This window comes from Natator depressus, chromosome 8 (assembly GCF_965152275.1).
Source record: "Natator depressus isolate rNatDep1 chromosome 8, rNatDep2.hap1, whole genome shotgun sequence".
Taxonomy (NCBI): domain Eukaryota; kingdom Metazoa; phylum Chordata; order Testudines; family Cheloniidae; genus Natator; species Natator depressus.
The window spans coordinates 36307999-36325828 of NC_134241.1; the positions used below are offsets into that span (position 1 = coordinate 36307999).

Sequence of the window (17830 nt, forward strand, 5' to 3'; positions counted from 1 at the left end):
CCCTGGGCTCCAAGGACACTGGTGTCAGCTTCACAGAGGGGCACTTCTCTTCCGCTAGGAGGGGATGTTCCTTCCATAGCTGCTTCTCCCTGCCTGCCCGCCCTCTGGGAACGGCCTGGCAGCCGCTCACCCATGGTGCCTCGATGACCTCAAAGAGCCGTGCACGTGGGCATGTGTCCACATGGCCCAGGAAGTTCCGCCGGATGAGCCCTGTTCAGGAGCAGGCCTGGGGTGCAATCCCTCAAGGCTTGTCTACAAACACGTGGCTCAGTGAGCCTGGTGTGAGCAGGGGACGGACGGATGGACAGATACAGACAAGCAAACGGCCAGCACGAGCAGCAGCCTCTAACTTTCATCCGCACTAGCCAGTCCCAAGTGTGCTTTCCTCCCCCACCCGTGATTGCGCCACCAAGCTGCAGGGTAACTGGCCATCCTCAGCCAGTGCCACCCACCCGTCATCTACCAATGGTGCTGGCTTGGACTCTTCTGATCCCTTCTCTTTGGCCTGTGGGGTTTTCTTCTTGTCCAGCTGGCTGGCTCTCCTCTGCCTCTGAAATGTCTCTCTCTGTCTCCACAGCAGCAGGATCTGGAGGCTGCAAACTGGTCCCTGCTGACCCGGACAGAGTGTTCAAGAGTGGGAGGCCACCTGGTGGGGAACAGCTGTAACTACATTCCTGACATCACCTTCATGGCCTTCATCCTCTTCTTGGGGACGTTCCTCTGCTCCATGACTCTCAAGAGCTTTAAAACCAGCCGCTATTTCCCCACAGCCGTGAGTGTTTCTCTTCCTGCCCCCTGCTCTGTCAGCATCGAGGGCATTGTGAGGAGGGTGCAGCTGTCTCTTCCTGTGCAAGGCTCTGTACATTGAGATGGCTTTGTGCAGACAGCTCCTGCTCCCCCTGCTGAGTGTAGGCACCTGCAGCTCTGCAGCTTCCTGCTGCGTTCTCTCCTGGCCGCGTGTATCTCACCCCAACACACATACAGGGCCTCCCCCAACAGGTCTCAGAGTGGTGGCACCAAGTGGGTAAGCAGCATTATCCCCATTTTACAGACTGGGAAACTGAGGCTCAGAGAGACTGAGGCCAACATTCTCAAATGTGCTTACTGCCTGTGGGCGCCCAACAGAACACTGCTGGCAGTTCAAGCTGGACACCTAGCAAAGGAGGCACCCAAAATCAGTGGCCCCTTTTGAAAATGCCGGCCAAGGCCACAGAGGTCGAGGAAGGGGAGCTGGGAATAGAACTCAGGGCCCCAATTCTGAATGGGGGCCAACACCGCCCCAAAGGACAGTGGGGAGCCCTCCTCAGTAACACCGGGCTTCCCAGCTCCCACCAGACAAGAAAGAAGCGCTATTTAGCCTTCCCTGGGTTCCTCTTTGGGGTTGGGGCCTCAGCTTCACCTTCATCCTGCCCAAGAGGAATTTAGTGCATCCACCAGAATTATTTGCCCTTAATCAAAGCTAGCGGCTTCCCCTGGTGGTGCGGTATACTGGGCACGCATTGGATACTGGCTTTATAAGGAAAGGCAGAGAGCCTGGGCCTTGCTGCTCACGAGCCACCAGACTTTATTCCACATTCTCCATAAATAACCTTCCGCAGCTTCCTAGTGAGCCTTCTACGGAGTCATAGCCCAGCAGTCTGTCCTATGCTGCCAATTACTATCATCAGAACTAGTAGCAGGGGGCATTCAAAACACTTATTACCTCATCTCCCGCATTCCCTCCATCCTAGTGCAGGGGGGTCACCAAGATCTCTTATGAGAACATAAGCAAGTGCTGGCTTCGTTGTGTGATGTCTCTTGCTTTACACTGTGGGGTGCTCCTGGAGGACAGGGCCAGGGGTATCTCTGGGATGTGCAGATTGCCTCCCAAGTGCACAACAATTAAGCATGCATAAAGCACAGCATGGCCCAGTCTGGGTCCCAGATAGCAAGTGGGACACCTTTTTCCCTGGGGACGGAGGGCTGTAGTTGCATATATAAGACAAAGCCCCTAACAGCAGGACAGTCCCGGTAATATTGGGACATCTGGTCGCCCTACCTGGGGGCGTCTGCTAAAGCCCTCCCAATGGCTTTCTTTGCTCCCTTAGCTGAGGAAGCTAGTGAGCGACTTCTCCATCATCCTGGCCACCCTCATCTTCTGCGGGATTGATGCCATTCTGGGGCTAGAGACCCCCAAGCTCATCGTCCCCAGCGAGTTCAAGGTGAGAACTGACTGGGTAATAGGTAGCGGGAAACAGAGGAACTGCTGGGAAGGGGACCTCACGGATGCCTGCGGAGAAGTGATGGAATGTGGGGTGCTGGGATGATGTATATAGGCAGTGATAATGGATTTGTGGGGAAGGAACTGTACATGGGGCACCCATGTTAGATTCTGATGCAAACTATGCATCAGGTATGGAGGCTTTTTGCAGAGCCCATGAAGACAGGGCTGCCTGGGTGCATCTTCTCTGCCAGTTCAGGGATGCAGCCTGTGGCAGGTCCCAGCATGCAAAGGGTCATCCAGGTCCCAGTGGCCAGCCTGCAGTGCAAGCTGGGAACTGCATTCTCTAAAGGCCTCACCCCCACATTGACAGTGGAGATGGCTGCACTCTGCTCTGCTCCACGCAGATCAGATGTAGCCCTTGGGTGGGCGAGATTTGCAAGCCCTTGCTCCTGTGAGAGCCCTCCCCGTTTCTCTCTGGGCCAGAGCTGGAGGGTGTATTCCTGGATCACAGCCCCAAGGCTGACACTGGGGATCCACAGCAAAGCTGCTCAGTAGGCTGTCCATAGACCCACTGAGCCGCTGCTCAACCCCAGGCGCTGGAAATGCTGCAGGGCTCATGTTATCTGGAGACTGGATGGCTCAGGCAATGGTGCCCACAGGCAAAGATGAGTGATGCAGCTGCCTGGGGTCCCATGTTGCCCCTCACTCATATCCCTGCCTGCCAGCCAGAGCCACAGCCCATATCCCTCATCCCTGTTCTCCTCAGTGTCCAGGCATTGTTATAATGGGCCCCCAGCCTCGGGCCAGCCCTGGGCTCAGACGACTGGTAATGAAATACAAGGCGTTCCCCTTCATACAGCCTCGCAGCTTTGCACCCAGCTGGAGTCAGAGCAGCTGGAAGCTGTTACCCTCCTGATCACGGTGATCTGATCCTGACATGAGCTGAGTCCCTCAGTCCAGCATCTAGTGAGCCATCCACCCGACAAACTCCTCCATTGCAACTGGCACAAGCAGGCCCCCTTGTTGGAAGCCTCAGCAGAGAATCCTGCATGGGCCATGGAGTGTGAGGCCCCTAGCGAGACTGTGGGTGGTGGTGAGTGTGACGCCAGCCCTGCTGCTGGCCCCACTCTCTGGATCTAGGGCACCACTCCATTCACTGTGAAAGAAAGGGATTCCATGCTGCCCAGTTGGGTGCTGCTCTGGGCCTGCCCCCTCTGCTCCAGGGTTTGGATGGGCCCTTGCGGGACCAGCTGCTATAAGGCCTGCCCATCTAATTCCCTGTACCCCACAGTCTTGTCCCATCTCCTTCAGCACTAGAACTAGAGCAGGACAAAGGAGCCCTTGAACCTGCTCAGGCCAGGAGCCAACATGCCAACGGGGCTGGACAGCTTGTTGAGACTCCTCTGCAGAGCTTGTAAACTGCCTGGGAATCCGAGGAAGCCCTTGGAGCATAAGGAGGAGCTCTGAAGGAAGGGGAGACCTTTGCTTGAACTCCCCTCCCAGAGGGCCGGTTCAGATGGGTACCCCGCAGACAGGGAGTGTAGGTAGTAAGGGATCCACTGTCCCAACGCCCCATGCTCTGAGGCCAGAAACCTTCTCCAGAATTTTCCAACCCATCACAGAGGCCACAAAGAAAGGAAGGGAACAAGAAATGGAACCTGGGAACTTCTCCTGGAGAGACCGTGCCTTTCCGGGCTGCGAACTCAGTGCCCCCTTCTGAGTCACAGTATCAGCTCCACCTGGGTGGCGCAGGAATAGGGGCCAGATTGACAGCCCTCCGGACTGACCTCATTGAGTTAGCCATGGAACAAATGGGCAACGGTAGGGCAAGCACCCTCCAGGTGCCAGCGTGCCCCACCCTGCCCAATCCTGGGCCTGCCGAGCCAGTCCAACCAGGGGGCAATCAGGGAAAGCTGCCGTGGTGGTGTCATGACACGAAGAGCTCTCCACTTACAACAGCACTGAAAAGTCCATCTAAGTTACAGGCCACCAGATGATAATGGCTTTCTATGGCCTCTCCCTTTCCCTCCTTCCCTCGCCTGGCCAGTCTGTGGCAACCCTTCTCTTTCAAGGCCGGCTTCTCCACACTGCCCCTAGAGGTGACACGCAGACCCACTCCTCAGTTCCCCACTGGTTGTTCAAACCTCATTGTGCAAGCCAGAGCCATGGGGCTCCGTAACCTCTCAGCTCTCCAGCCCTCCATCCCTAACCGTGCAGATGGGAATGTGCGGGCCTGCGTCCCACCTCGTGCGTTCTCCCACATTCAAGTCAGCTCCTGAGAGCTGGGGTACGGAACAAATCCTGAACGTGCAATGCTGTGGAGCAGGGAGAATTTTGCCCACACTGGGCTACCTTCCTCCCTGGAGTAACTCCACTGAGTCCTCTGGGCTGACACCCAAGATCAATCTGGCCTGTGGGTTTTCCATCCAGCTCTTTCCCTTTCAGCACTCTCTGCAGTTGCAGGGCCAAGAGGGATCTGCAGAAAACTCAGGGACTGTGGGATTTTATAGCCCCTTAACCTGACACACACACACACACACACATCCAACTCTGCAGGGTGACTTCCTTTTGGAGCTGTTCTTAGGAAGGAGGAGGGGGGAAGCTCCAGCCAATCCCTTGATCTATAAATAACCTCAGCTTAGCAACTGGACCCAACTAAACAGTCATGTAATCATGCAAATGATGCCACAGCACGCAGCAAAGCAGGAGACACCAGCTCAAGTCTGGGCTTGGGTTCCCTCCCCCCACCCCAGGCCTGGGTGTGGAAAGGAATTAGCAGAGGCTGCAGAGCTAGCATGCAGGCTCCATGGCGGCCCATAGCTCCCTGTCAGGCGGATTGTGCATCAGGTTAATGAGGAAGCCACTTCCCCATTCTCCAAGCTGAAGGCAAAGTGCCACCTGGCAAATGTGGGGGAAATGCCAGAGCTGAAAAACGGGCAGGGCAAGGCACCCTGGCCTGAGCAGGGTGGCTGCTGTGACATGTTTTGGCTGAAGGCCAGGAGGTATTAGGACATCTGTAATGATTAGGGCCCCTGGCAGTTTCCCTCCATAGATCTCAAAAGCTATTTCTTAATTAAAGCACACGCAGCACCCCTGAGGCCAGAAGGTCCTATTATCCCCATTTTAGAGATGCTTTAACTGTGGAATTATACGATTTGCCTACGATCGTATTTTGTCAGTGGAAGAGCTGGGAATGGAGAACGGGAGATGTCGCCCACACTCCTGCTCTAACCGCTGTCCCACGCTGCTCTCTCTACATGCATATCTTTAAAGCACTGGGTCTTTTCGCATTCATCATCTTTTTCTGGATTCTCCATATCTACCTTCTTACCATGGATATAGGGCTCGATTGCATTTGCCCTACTGGGCCTGGTTTTCAGACCCTAGGGAGACATGTAGAAATGTGAGCACAGATTTGTGCCTGATTTGTGCCTGTACTGGCGCAGGCACCTGCATGGAGCTGGATTTGCGTGAACACACAGCCAGGCAGACATCTCCACTACATGGACAGCCCACGGGGCTGTGAAAACCGGGCCCACAAAGGCTGCCGTGAAACTAGTGTTACCAGCGCTCACAATTGCAAATTTAGTATTTTTCTTCAAACCCAAGCTCCTGGAGTCATGTGAATAAGGGACAATCCCAGCTTTCATTTTAAAAAATAAGTGTTGCTAGCCCTCGTGGTAGCAAAGAAAAGCTTGAAAATGTGACTCAAAAGTTTTAAATCCAGCAGGCAAAGAAAAAGACCCTTCCCCCTTTTTATTATTTTCTAAAAGTCTCATGATTTTAAATCAATTTTTGTGGGCCTGACTCACGATTTCTGAATGTTGGGTTGGTACCAATGTAAGACCATGGCCTGGATCCCTCCCCATGTGCCGTGCAACAGGAGCAGGTGACTGCAGAGGACTGGCCCCACCTCCCGGGGCAGGACTGATGCCCTTGCACAACAACAGGGAAGAGTGGTGGTTGGTTAACGTTAATCAGCTGGAGCATGGCCTGGAGCGAGCACAGATGGGGCTGTTCACAAGCATCCAGGGCTCGGCTCAGGGCTTGCTTACTGCCTCTCGGGGCTTGGCCACTGCCACAGTGCAGAGCACAGATCACCATTCCAGTTAGTCAGGAGAAGCATTTTCCCTCAGGTGCAACATTGCACAATGGCCAGGGGGAGGGGAGTGAGGGTTCTCTTTGCTCTGAAGCATCCTGTGTTGACCGTTGCTGGAGACCTAGTGGAGAACCATCTGGGCCAGTAATCTGACCTGCCCAGCCCAGCCCAGCCCACCCCAATGTTGCCCAAAGCGCTTTTTGCCCATTAGTAAGTGCAGTGCAGGGTGCTACCCCTGTAATGTACAATCTGACCTCTTGCATGCCCCGTGCAGCCCACGAACTCCCAGCGAGGCTGGGTCGTGTTTCCCTTGGGAGTGAACCCCTGGTGGGTTTGCCTGGTCTCCACCGTGCCTGCCGTTCTGGTCATCATCCTCATCTTCATGGACCAGCAAATCACTGCCGTCATCCTCAACCGCAAAGAATACAGGCTCCAGGTCAGTGCGGGGCAGGCCAGCCAGGGCATGGCGGGAGGCTGGCGGTGCTGGGGATCTGGGATCTGGGTATAGTGGGAGGCTGGCAGTGCGGGGCAGGCCAGCCGGGGCATGCCGGGAGGCTGGTGGTGCTGGGGAACTGGGTATAGTGGGAGCCTGGCAGTGCCAGGCAGGCCGGCCCGGGCATGGTGGGAGGCTGGCAGTGCTGAGGATCTGAGTATAGTGGGAGGCTGGCAGTGCGGGGCAGGATGGCCTAGGGATGGCAGGAGGCTGGCAGTCCTGGGGATTTGGGCATGGTGGGAGGCTGGTAGTGCTGAGGATCTGGGTATAGGGGGAGGCTGGCAGTGCGGGGCAAGATGGCCCAGGCATAGTGGGAGGCTGGCAGTGTGGGGCAGGACGGCCTGGGGATGGCAGGAGGCTGGCAGTATGGGGCAGGCTGGCCTGGGCATGGCGGGCGGGTGGCTGGCAGCAGGGGGCAGGCCAACCTGGGGATGGGAGGATGGGCTGTTTTAGAGGGAATCACACAGGCTTGTGCAGCTGCCCTGTTCAACACCTTGTGGGTTTCCTTTATTCCAAGGAAACAGTCATGTCTGCCCAGAAATTGGCAGCCGGTAGGTTAAATCCCATCTGTTCTAGGGGCTCTGAGGGGCGGGGCTAAAGTTGCCAACTTTCTAATTACACAAACCCAAACACCCTTGCCCTGCCCCCTTCCCCGCCCCATCCCAAGGTCCTGACCCTTGTCTAGCCCTTTCTCCGAGGCTCCGCACCCCACTCACTCCATCCCCCCTCCCTCTGTTGCTCGCTCTTCCCCAACCCTCACTTGCTCATTTTCACCAGGCTGGTGCAGGGGGTTGGGGTCCAGGAAGGGGTGAGGGTGTCAGCTGGGGGTGTGGGCTCTGAGGTGGGGCTGCGGATGAGGAGTTTCGGGTGAAGGAGGGGGCTCCTGGCTGTGGGCTCTGGCCGAGGGCTTCAGAGTGTGGGAGGGGGCTCCAGGCTGAGGCAGAGGTTTGCAGTGTGGGAAGGAGTATGGGCTCTGGGCTGGGGGTGCGAGCTCCGGGGTGGGCCAGAAATGGGGGATTCAGGGTGCGGGAGGGAGATCTGCGCTGGGGCAGGAGGCTGGGGTGCAGGAGTGGGTGAGGGCTCCAGCTGGGGGTGTGAGCTCTGGGGTGGGGTCAGGAATGAGGGATTTGGGGTGCTGGAGGGGGCTCCAGGCTGGGGCCGAGGGGTTAGGCATACAGGAGAGGGTTCCAAGCTGGGGCAGGTGGTTGGGGTGTGGGAGGGGTTTCAGGGTGTGGGCTCCGGGTGGCGCTCACCTCAGGTGGCTCCCTGGAAGTGGTGACATGTCCCTCGGCCCCTACACAGAGGCATGGCCAGATGGCTCTCCGCACTGCCTCTGCCCACAGGAATTGCCCTCGCGGCTCCCATTGGCCGCCGTTCTCGGCCAATGGGAACTGCAGAGTCAGCGCTCAGGGCGGGGCGGGGGCAGCGCACGTAACCCTTGTGGCTGTCCCTAAATGTAGGAGCCAAGGGGAGCTGTGTGGAGCCGGATAGGGAGCCTGCCAGTCCCACGCCAACTGGACTTTTAACGGCCTGGTCAGCAGTGCTGATGGGAGCCGCCAGGGTCCCTTTTCAACTGGGCGTTCCAGTCCAAAACCAGACACCTCATCACCCTACATGGGGCTTCCTGCAGGCTCTGATCTGGAACCTTGCCCTAATGCATGGAGGGCAGGGCTGGGGAGGCACTGGGTGCAGGGCCCCTGCTCTAGGCTAGTCTCCCAAGCATTGGTGTCCAATGCAGTGTGAAGGGCTGGATTGTCATGGGGTCACCATCCCTGGTTAAAGCATATCAGACAGGAAAGGCTGATCATGCCAGCTGTCCATGTTAACAGGAGATGCAGCTTGCTGGCATTGTGTAGTGATGGGCACAGTGAGGTCTGTCTCTGAATGGAGTTCTGCCCCAGCGAGCCAGGCCCCAGAAGGGGGATGAGTGCCTGCAGAGCTGGGGAGGGGCATGTTGCAGCTGCTCCCCAGCCCAGTTTCTATCAGCATGAAGAATCAGGACTAATGCAAAACCAAATCCAAACTGGAGGTTGTCTGTGGGCTGGTGAAGGGCTCTTCCTGGGGAGTGCTGGGCCCCGCATGCATGTCCCTGCATTTGGGGTCATGGGGACATTTGAAAACAAAGGTATTATTTAAAATCAATGCACTGGGAGGGGGCCGCTTTCTTCCCCCTCCCCTTCTCAGAAGGGAGGAAGCCAGGAATTCTCCCAGCTAATTGCCTGGCAGAGGCTCTCAGCCACTCAGGGACTGATCCTGTGAAGAGCTGAGAGCCTCTGGCAAAGTGCTGAGTACCCTCAGTTGGCCCTGAAGTCACTGGGAGATGAGGGCACTCAGCACTTCCCAAGATTAAGCCCTTAGCTTGGGCCACGACAAAGCCCCTAAATCCACAGGGGCCTCTAAACACAGTGCTCTCCGCATGACGTCCCTCTGAGCCCTGGGACCCCTGGCAAAGCAAAGGCCAGCTCCTCCCATCACCCAGGGAAACAAGGGCTTCCCCAGAGCCTTTCATGCTAGGATCTCAGCCCGCTTCTCCAACGCCAGGCAGCGTTGTCAGCTCCATTTTACAGCTGGGAAAAGTGAGGCCCAGAGAGACTAGTGACTTGCCCAGAGTTACACGGTGAATCAGTCAGGACTAAATGCCCAGTCTCCTTCCTCCCAGTGTCTTGATCTAACCACTAGGCCACACTGCTTCCCTTCAGCCGATGCCAGCAAGGGACCTTTCCTTTGTGCTACTCCCCTAGTCTCCCTGGCTCAGCTGCCTGTCTGTCCCTAGCATCCTGTGGCATCATTTGCCACAGGCACTGACGTCCCAGCTGCACGTACTAGCAGGAATCTGTCTGGATGAGAGAGTGCAGCTTTCTCTCTGACACTGCCGTGCCGCTTGGCCCCTGGCCGTCAGGGCGCCTTACCCAGGGCTGGGCCCTGCTGGCACTTGTTTTTCTCATGAGGCGTACTGAGGTTTTCCCTAACCTGCTCGCACAGGCACAAACTCAGAGCCAAGGACGAAGCCTTCTCCAATCACCAGACCTTGTGCTAAGACAAACAGGTTCATTGGGCCTGGGAACACACCTGGTTTTGTTCGGCTGAGCTGGGATTGTGACTGATCCAATTGCTCTTGCTGTGCTTGTTCACCTCCCTGATGCATATCAGCTGCCCTCCGAAGGGATCTCCTAAGAGTTACCAGCAGGAAGATACCCAGTCTCCTTCCTCCCTGGAGCAAACCCCTGCACCAGCTGTTGTGTTAGTCTGACTTCCCTGCCTGCTTCTGAAGGCTGGATAGAAATGGCCAGCTTAGCTTAGAGAAGGAGAAATGAGCTGCAGTGCTAGAACTAGGTGCAAGCAGCCCTTAGTAAACAAGCCCTGCTGCATTCGGCAGGAAGCCTCCAGAGGCCATGGTTCAGGCTAGACTCACCCCCTAGAGCCGGATGAATGGTGGCAGAAACGGATTTGGGAATAACTTGGCAGTAAAAGCACTGAGCTCAGTTCCCTGTGATTCCTGGGGTCAGAGCGTAGTGTTGTTCTTTGGGGATGTCTCCATGTGGATTCCGTTCTACACTGTGCACGTGCTTCGTACATGTGAGACTGGAGTCTGGATAGCAGTGTCTCTTGGGGCGCACCTGTGCTGCGCATGTCCTCCCACCCCCTGCCAGCTGACAGAATACCATCACCATCCTTCAGTTCCCGCTTACAGCCCATGGCAGCAAGATGGAACCAAACCTGCGGCCCCTTCACGCTCGTTTGTCGCACAGTGACTTAGGGTTCATTCCCTTAGAATGACATTCTTTTCTTTTCTTCCTCAAACTTTTGGGGTTTTTTTAAACTCCTATTATTGTTTTGCCCCACCCCCCACCCCCACTACCACCTTATATGGTGGACATAAAGTCTGCCAGTCCTGGGATGGTCCCATTCCTGGCCCTGCCAGGCAGAACTGCTGTCTATTTTGTTTAGGCGAGAGCCCCCCACACCTGACCGTGGCTCTATCTGCTGGTCCTTCTTGCCAAGAAGGAGAAACACCCAGGAGACATGAGACTAAAACCTTTTCTTCTGGAGCAGTCTAGGAGGGGCACTTTGGACCCAGTAGAACTAACATCCAGCTCCAAGTCAGGCCCTTTCACTTCAAAATCCACGTCATAAGTGCCCCTGTCAGCCAGGCTGTTGACTCCTAAAGCCAGCACCAGTGTCTATACCCCCACCTTGAGGTGGAAGCCCTTCAGATTCTAATCTCAGACCAGACAGAGAGCACCCACATACTTCCAGTAACAACCTGCTGATTATTCTCCAAGAAAGGAACCCAGGTTCTCTCAAAGGAAACGACCTGCTTACAGACTTTTTACAGGCTCAAGACTGGTTTGTGGTTCTCGAACTCCAGGATGCAAATTTCTGAATCAGGATCCATCTGACCCATAAAAAGGTCACGTTTCACAGTAGGGCCCAACCACTATCAATACCATGTCGTTAACAGCGAGAGTCTTCACAAAATGCTTGGCTGTGGTGGCCACAGATGTAAGGAGACAAGGCGTTCTTGTCTGTCCATATCTAGATGATTGGCTGATCAAAGGCAGGTCTCATTAGGATGTTACCACAACCCTAAACATAGATTTTGACCTGTTCAGGGAGTTGGACATGATAGTAAACTACAAAAAGTAATCACTCAACCCTTCACAGGGGATAGAGTTCATAGGCACGCTCATCTATTCAAATTGGCAAAGGCATATCTTCCAGAAGAAAGATTTCAGTCTATACAGACAATATCCAACATCAAGTTACATCCGTCAATTACACTGAGAAGAAAAGGAGCACTTGTGGCACCTTAGAGACTAACCAATTTATTTGAGCATGAGCTTTCGTGAGCTACAGCTCACTTCATCGGATGCATACTGTGGAAAATGCATCCGATGAAGTGAGCTGTAGCTCACGAAAGCTCATGCTCAAATAAATTGGTTAGTCTCTAAGGTGCCACAAGTACTCCTTTTCTTTTTGCGAATACAGACTAACACGGCTGTTACTCTGTACACTGAGAAGCTGTCTCAAACTTTTAGGCCACATGTCATTTTTTACAGGTGACACCACTAGCCCAACTTCACCTATCCCTGTTACAGGACTGGCTGAGGTCAGTGTGTCCCTATGAGACATCAAATGGACATGCATATCATGATCCCAGCTCATATCTTGCCTTCGCTAGGATGATGGACAGACTCACAGAATGTGTGGAGAAGAGTACCCTACTCCGCCTCTCCTCCAAAGACACTGATCAGAGACACATCGGAAACAGGGTGGGGTGCTCACTGGAACCATCTCCAAATACAGGGAATGTGGTTGCAGCAAGAGATGGGACTGCATATAAACCTCTTGGAACGCAGGACAATCAGGTTAACCTGCAAAGCATTCCTGCCAGCCTTAAGGAATTCCAGCACACAGAACCCAACAGACAGCACATTTGCAATATATTATCTAAACAAGAGGGAAGTTGCCCATTCCTCACCCCTGTGCCAAGAGGCACTCAACCTATGGACTTGGTGTTGACTTCCTAAGATAACTCCAATTGCTCTTATCTCCCAGCAGCCAACAGCAAACTGGGGACAGATTGTCTGCTGAGACAATCATGGTCTCTGAAGAGCACCATCCTCAGACTGAGATTTCACCGGTGGGGAAATTCCACCAAAGAAAACATGGTGTGTCCAGTCTTTTGCTCCAGAGTAGGCATGAGCCCAGGCTGCGTGCAAGACACTGAATCCAGGTGTCATGTATGCATTTCAACCCCTCCCTCTGATACCCAGGGGGATAGGGAAAATCAGTCATGATGCAGCTACACCAATCCTGATTGGCCGAGGCAGTTCTGGCTGATAACTCGCCTCTGAATGCCAACTCGGCCTCCAGTGGCACTTCCAGACGGTCCAGACATAATATCACAAAGCTGAGATCAAATTCTTCACCCAGACCCAAACTCATTACACCTGATGGCCTAGATGCTGGCTGGCGAAGTGCTACTGACTGTTCCCTACAGGTATGAGAATCCTACTGCATGGCAGGAAGCCCTCCACAAGGAAAACCTGCTCCTCAAAGTGGAGAACGCTTTCAGTTTGGGCAGCCCAGCACAACCTTGATGCATTGGAGACCCCTGTTCCCAAGATGTTTGATTACGTCCTGCACCTGAAATTCTCTGGACTCTCATTCAGTTCAATGAAGGTCCATTTTGCAGTGATTTTGCCATGCCGTCCTCTCTTCCAGTGAGGCCCAGTATTCTCCCATCCTGCTGTTTCTAGGTTTTTGAAAGGGTTGCCTCACACTTATCCACCAGTCAGAGAGCTCCAGCTTACCTGGGATCTCCATATTGTCCTTTCCGCCCCATATTTGAGCCTTTTTCTGAAAGCTCTCTACACTACCATATTCTCAGGAAGGCCATAACATTAGCATGTGAGCCCTGAGCTCTTGTCGCTCACCCAACTTCCACACATTCCACAGAGATATGGTGGTGGTGAGCCCTCATCCCAAGTTTATTCCCAAAGATGGCTTGGACTTTGAGTTAGCTCAATCTATTCATTTTCCCTCCCCCACCCAAGCCCCGCTGGTTCCTCGGAGAGAAAAAACTTCAGACCTTGGATGTCTCAAGGGCTTTGCTATATTGCCTGGATAGGCCGAAGGGCTTTGTCCTGTCTCCCCTGCTGTGCTTCTGAAGCCATTTCTTCCAAGAGAGTGTCTACGTGGATCACCCAGTGCAATTCAGTCTGCTCTCACATGATCGAGGGGATATTCCTCTGGGTATCAAAGCTCATTCATCAGAGCTTAGGCTGCCTCTTCTGTGAATTTCAGCAACATCCCCATACCTGAGATCTTCAAGACAGCCATGCAGAGTCATCCCCCCTCACTTTCATTAAACATGATGGCCCTCAGCGTGGCTGCGAGATAGGATGGCAGTTTTGGGAGGGCCACTGGGACTCCTCAACACCACCTTCTAGATGAGGTCTGCTTGCTAGTCCCCCAAAGTGGGATTCACACAGACAAGCAGTCGAAGATGAGGGAACAGTTATTTACGTGTCGGTAAGTGTGTTTCATCGAGATGTTCTGTCTGTGTGGATCCCGTGACACCTTCCATTCCCTGCTTGTTTCTTTACCTGGAAGGCTGAGTTAGAGAGGGAGGAGAGGGATGGTTCCAGTTGATCTGCCCTTGGCTGGGCAGGGCATGAGGACGTGCAAGATGCAGGTTCAGCCCAGCAGACTTTACTGTTCCAAGATTCCAATCTCATGCTCAGGAGGCACATGTGGGATCCACACAGATAAAACATCCCAAAGAAGCACAGTTACCATGAGGTGTGTAATTATTCTTTATCCTCGAGGAGTCAGGCTGCTGCTGGGTAGCTGTGAAAATGTTCCAAAATCCCAGATTTTAGCATGAATGATTTTTCGTCTGTAAATTTGTAGTGGAGAGCACATTATGTGTGATTCATTATCCCCCTGTTCAGTACTTCCAGGCAGGATCAGGGAAAAAATGTGACTTAAGCAACCAACCCCACCCAACTAATATAGTGACTAGAGCAGAGGAGGCGAACAGTTTGTGAACAATCCATGCTTTATGGATGATTGTTCCACAGCAAATCCTACTGAAGAATGAATACATTTGCATTATATTGGGATTTGATCACAAATGACAGGCTAACCAGAAAGAGGACTAGGTACATAAATAGACCCTATCAGCTCAAGTCTCTGCAGTGACTATGGTCATCGCTCTAGAATGCTAGTATTTTTATTTAAAAGCCCTTGTAGTTTTCAGACAGATCGATGAACAGAAACAAAAACGAACCAGAAACCAAGGAGAGAAATAGACCATCCATGAATAGTCCCAACAGACAGTGTTAATAGCGGCTACCTTGTTGTGTAGAGACACTGGTCACTGGAATGTAGGATACACATGCACGCTGACTGGATCAGAGATTGGAACTCATCCTACACCTCGAGCCAATCAGGAACTAACAGGATCCTGACTGTACACATTTTCTTCTGTTTTCGTTGAATTACTGAGAGCCAGCTGGCTTGGGGGTAGGGGGACGGATTGTTTAATTATGTCCCTGTAGGTTGTTAACTTTTTTTTTCCAAACATGTATCAAGGGATCATTGTCCACTAGACAGCAAGCTGATTGCCTAATTGGTTGGTAATGCTTGAGGGGCTGGATTTTTAAAGGTATTTAGGCACCTAAAGATGTGAATTCTAGTGGGATTTGCAAAACCCCTGGGGCACCTGACTCCCAGCAATTTCCACCAGCAAAAATGAGACCCTTCCCACTTGACCATCCCATGGTTAAAGCATGGGGATAGGCCTGGCCGTTTGAGCTGAAGTTAAGAGCTGCAGGCTGTGTTAGCCCAAGGGAGGAAGCAAATCCCAGAGTCAAGGGTGCTTCACTGAGAATGTCCTACCCCCAGCCTCTAGCTAGGGTCTGTCAGCTCAGGTGCCTCCATGGAGCCCAACTCCCCTGCAGTGGCAATGCAGGAGGTGATCTCTGCTGGCTGATGGAACTTCCATTTGGTATAATGTACCCGTAGGGTCAAATTCTGGCCCTTGGCTACATGCACAGAGCTCCTGCTACAGCCAGTAGGATCCATTAGAAACAAGATGTAACCCTTGATTCCCCATTCCCTGCAGGCTGCTGCGTCTCTGAGCACTGATGTGTCTCTCATTCCAGAAAGGGGCAGGTTTTCACCTGGATTTATTCTGTGTTTCCCTTCTGATGATCCTCACATCTGTGACGGGCCTCCCGTGGTATGTGTCTGCCACTGTCATCTCCCTAGCCCACATGGACAGCCTGAAAAAGGAGAGTACAACTTCTGCACCAGGAGAGCAGCCCAAGTTCCTGGGAATCAGGTATTGTTTCCCCCTCCCATTACACAAAACCACCTTGAAAATTCCAGCTGGCATGCTCTCCAAGGGCCAGGCTGACCCTAGAATTCCAGTGCTGAGTCGTGGTGAACTCTGTGGTGAATATTACTGGTAGAAATCACTGAACAACTAAGGGAAAATGTGTCCTGCTGATGATCTGGTGCTGGAAGTGCTCTCGGAATTGTCTTCCCAGTCAACCTGACTCCATGCCTCGGAGTGCAGGGTGCTACGGAAGTGAGGAAAGAAGCTCCCCTTCCCCAGGTCCTCACTGCACAGTTGGCCAGCTGCATTACGAGGGAATTTTGCATTCCCCTAAAGCACCAGGTACCAGCCACTGCTGGAGGTTGGGATTTTGGAACAGATGTATGGCTGATGTATAGAAAACCAGTGAATGGATGGGCACGCAATCAGATCCATCTGTCTGTCTAATTAGACAGTCAACTGAGAGTTTTGTGTTGACTAGAATGGTCTGTAGATGTTCTCTACTCACTGGGCAGAGCTACATACTGTGCTACAAGAGCAAGTACTAAGTATGCATGGATTTTTTATTACTGGTTTTCACACCATGTTAAGGCACAGCTATCCATGCAATGAGGCCATCGTATAGGGTGCTTGTAACCCCATACAATTCCTGAACAGTCAGTTATCACTGTGCTGCAGGAGCCAACGATAGGGAAAAGTCTAGGGTGATGGCAGAAGTTTTTTCCTTCACTCTTTGGTATCACTTCTCCTTTTGCAATGCCTGGTTTGACTCTGAGGTAGAGAAGTGAAGGCTGGTGCTTCAGAGCATCTGGTTCAGAGAAGAATAGCAAAGCAGACCATGGGCTTCTGCACAGGTCCTTCTCAGATGATGCCTGCAGCTCCATTTGGAGCACCTGTGTGCAGTTCCTTGCTTTGTTCACATTCAGGTGAGCCCTAGAGGCAAAGCGGAAATGGAGCATTAACAGAGGCTTAGGGGATACTACAGGCAGGGCTACTTGCAGCTGGGGCATCTTCAGATGGCGCTGGAGCAGTGCACTGGCTGTTCTGCTCTGTATCCCTGGCCATAGATTGGGCCGGGTAAGAAGAGCTGTGGTTCAAACATGAAATACAAAGTGTCTAACAGCACGAGTGTTTGTCTGCAGGGAGCAGAGACTGACTGGCCTGGTGGTCTTTATCCTCACCGGAGTGTCGGTTTTTTTGGCCCCGGTTCTCAAGGTAATAAAGTGTTTTTGGTTTACAACGTTATTACAGAAGGGGGAAAAGGCTGGACTATCAGCACAGAGCCCACAGCAATGGATGCATCAGAAATTCTGATAGTCCTTCTCAGTTAATTTTCACTCATCTAAGCCCAAGAAAGTACCATTCACCATCCCATATTGTAATGGATGACCTGCACTCCCCCATCATCTTCCAGCCACAGCTCCTCCTCCAATTCACCCCCTCCTGTGCCAGCTTCACCTCCTATCTTCCATATGCAGGCCAAAGACCTCCCTCCACCGTCGCCATTCCGATGCTTATCGAGAGACCACAGCGTGGTCACATTTTACCCTCCTCATACAGTCCCCATACAGTCCCTACTCTATACTGTTCTACTCCATACTGCTCCACTACGGTATGTCTAAACTTGGAGTGGGAGGTGTAAATTCCAGCTTGAGGAGACATACCCACTCTAGCTCTGATCGAGCCAATGTACTCAGATGGAAGCATAGCCATGGCAGAGCAAGCAGTGGGAGGAACTAGCCGTCCTATGTACATGCCTGCCCAAAATGCTAGTCATATACTTGGCGCGTCTAGCTCTTCCCGGTATTTGCACTGGCAGGGCTATGCTGATCTGGCTGGAATTTATACCTTCAGCTCGAAGCACAAACGTACCCTATAATACACCACACAGTATGAGTGCAACCTCAAGGCGACAGAACCAGAACAAGGGCAAGTCTTGCCCAACCATCCTCCCTCTATGAAGACCGCTGCCACACAATGAGCTTTTCTCCCTCTGATGTGGGACTGGGATCCAAGTCTCTGCATCCAAGCAGATCTCCACCCTGACCCTTTCCATGGGCCAAATAATATCTGTAGTCTACAGTGTACCTCTTTTTCCAAACCAAACTAGACAGCATCTGCATCTGAAGGACAGTGCGAGAGTAACAAAACCTTAGTGATCTTACCTCTGATTTGTCATCAGAT

General features: G+C 53.0%; 1 protein-coding gene across 1 annotated transcript in view; it reads left to right on the top strand.

Moving 5' to 3' along the window:
- Positions 1–17830, top strand: part of SLC4A9 (solute carrier family 4 member 9) — a 55148-nt gene that overhangs the window by 24280 nt on the left and 13038 nt on the right. Inside the window, exons 13-17 of the mRNA XM_074961999.1 lie at positions 578–772; positions 2088–2201; positions 6577–6738; positions 15471–15649; positions 16789–16861. Of these exons, the coding sequence (XP_074818100.1) occupies positions 578–772; positions 2088–2201; positions 6577–6738; positions 15471–15649; positions 16789–16861 (723 nt within the window). The remainder of the gene's footprint in view (positions 1–577; positions 773–2087; positions 2202–6576; positions 6739–15470; positions 15650–16788; positions 16862–17830) is intronic.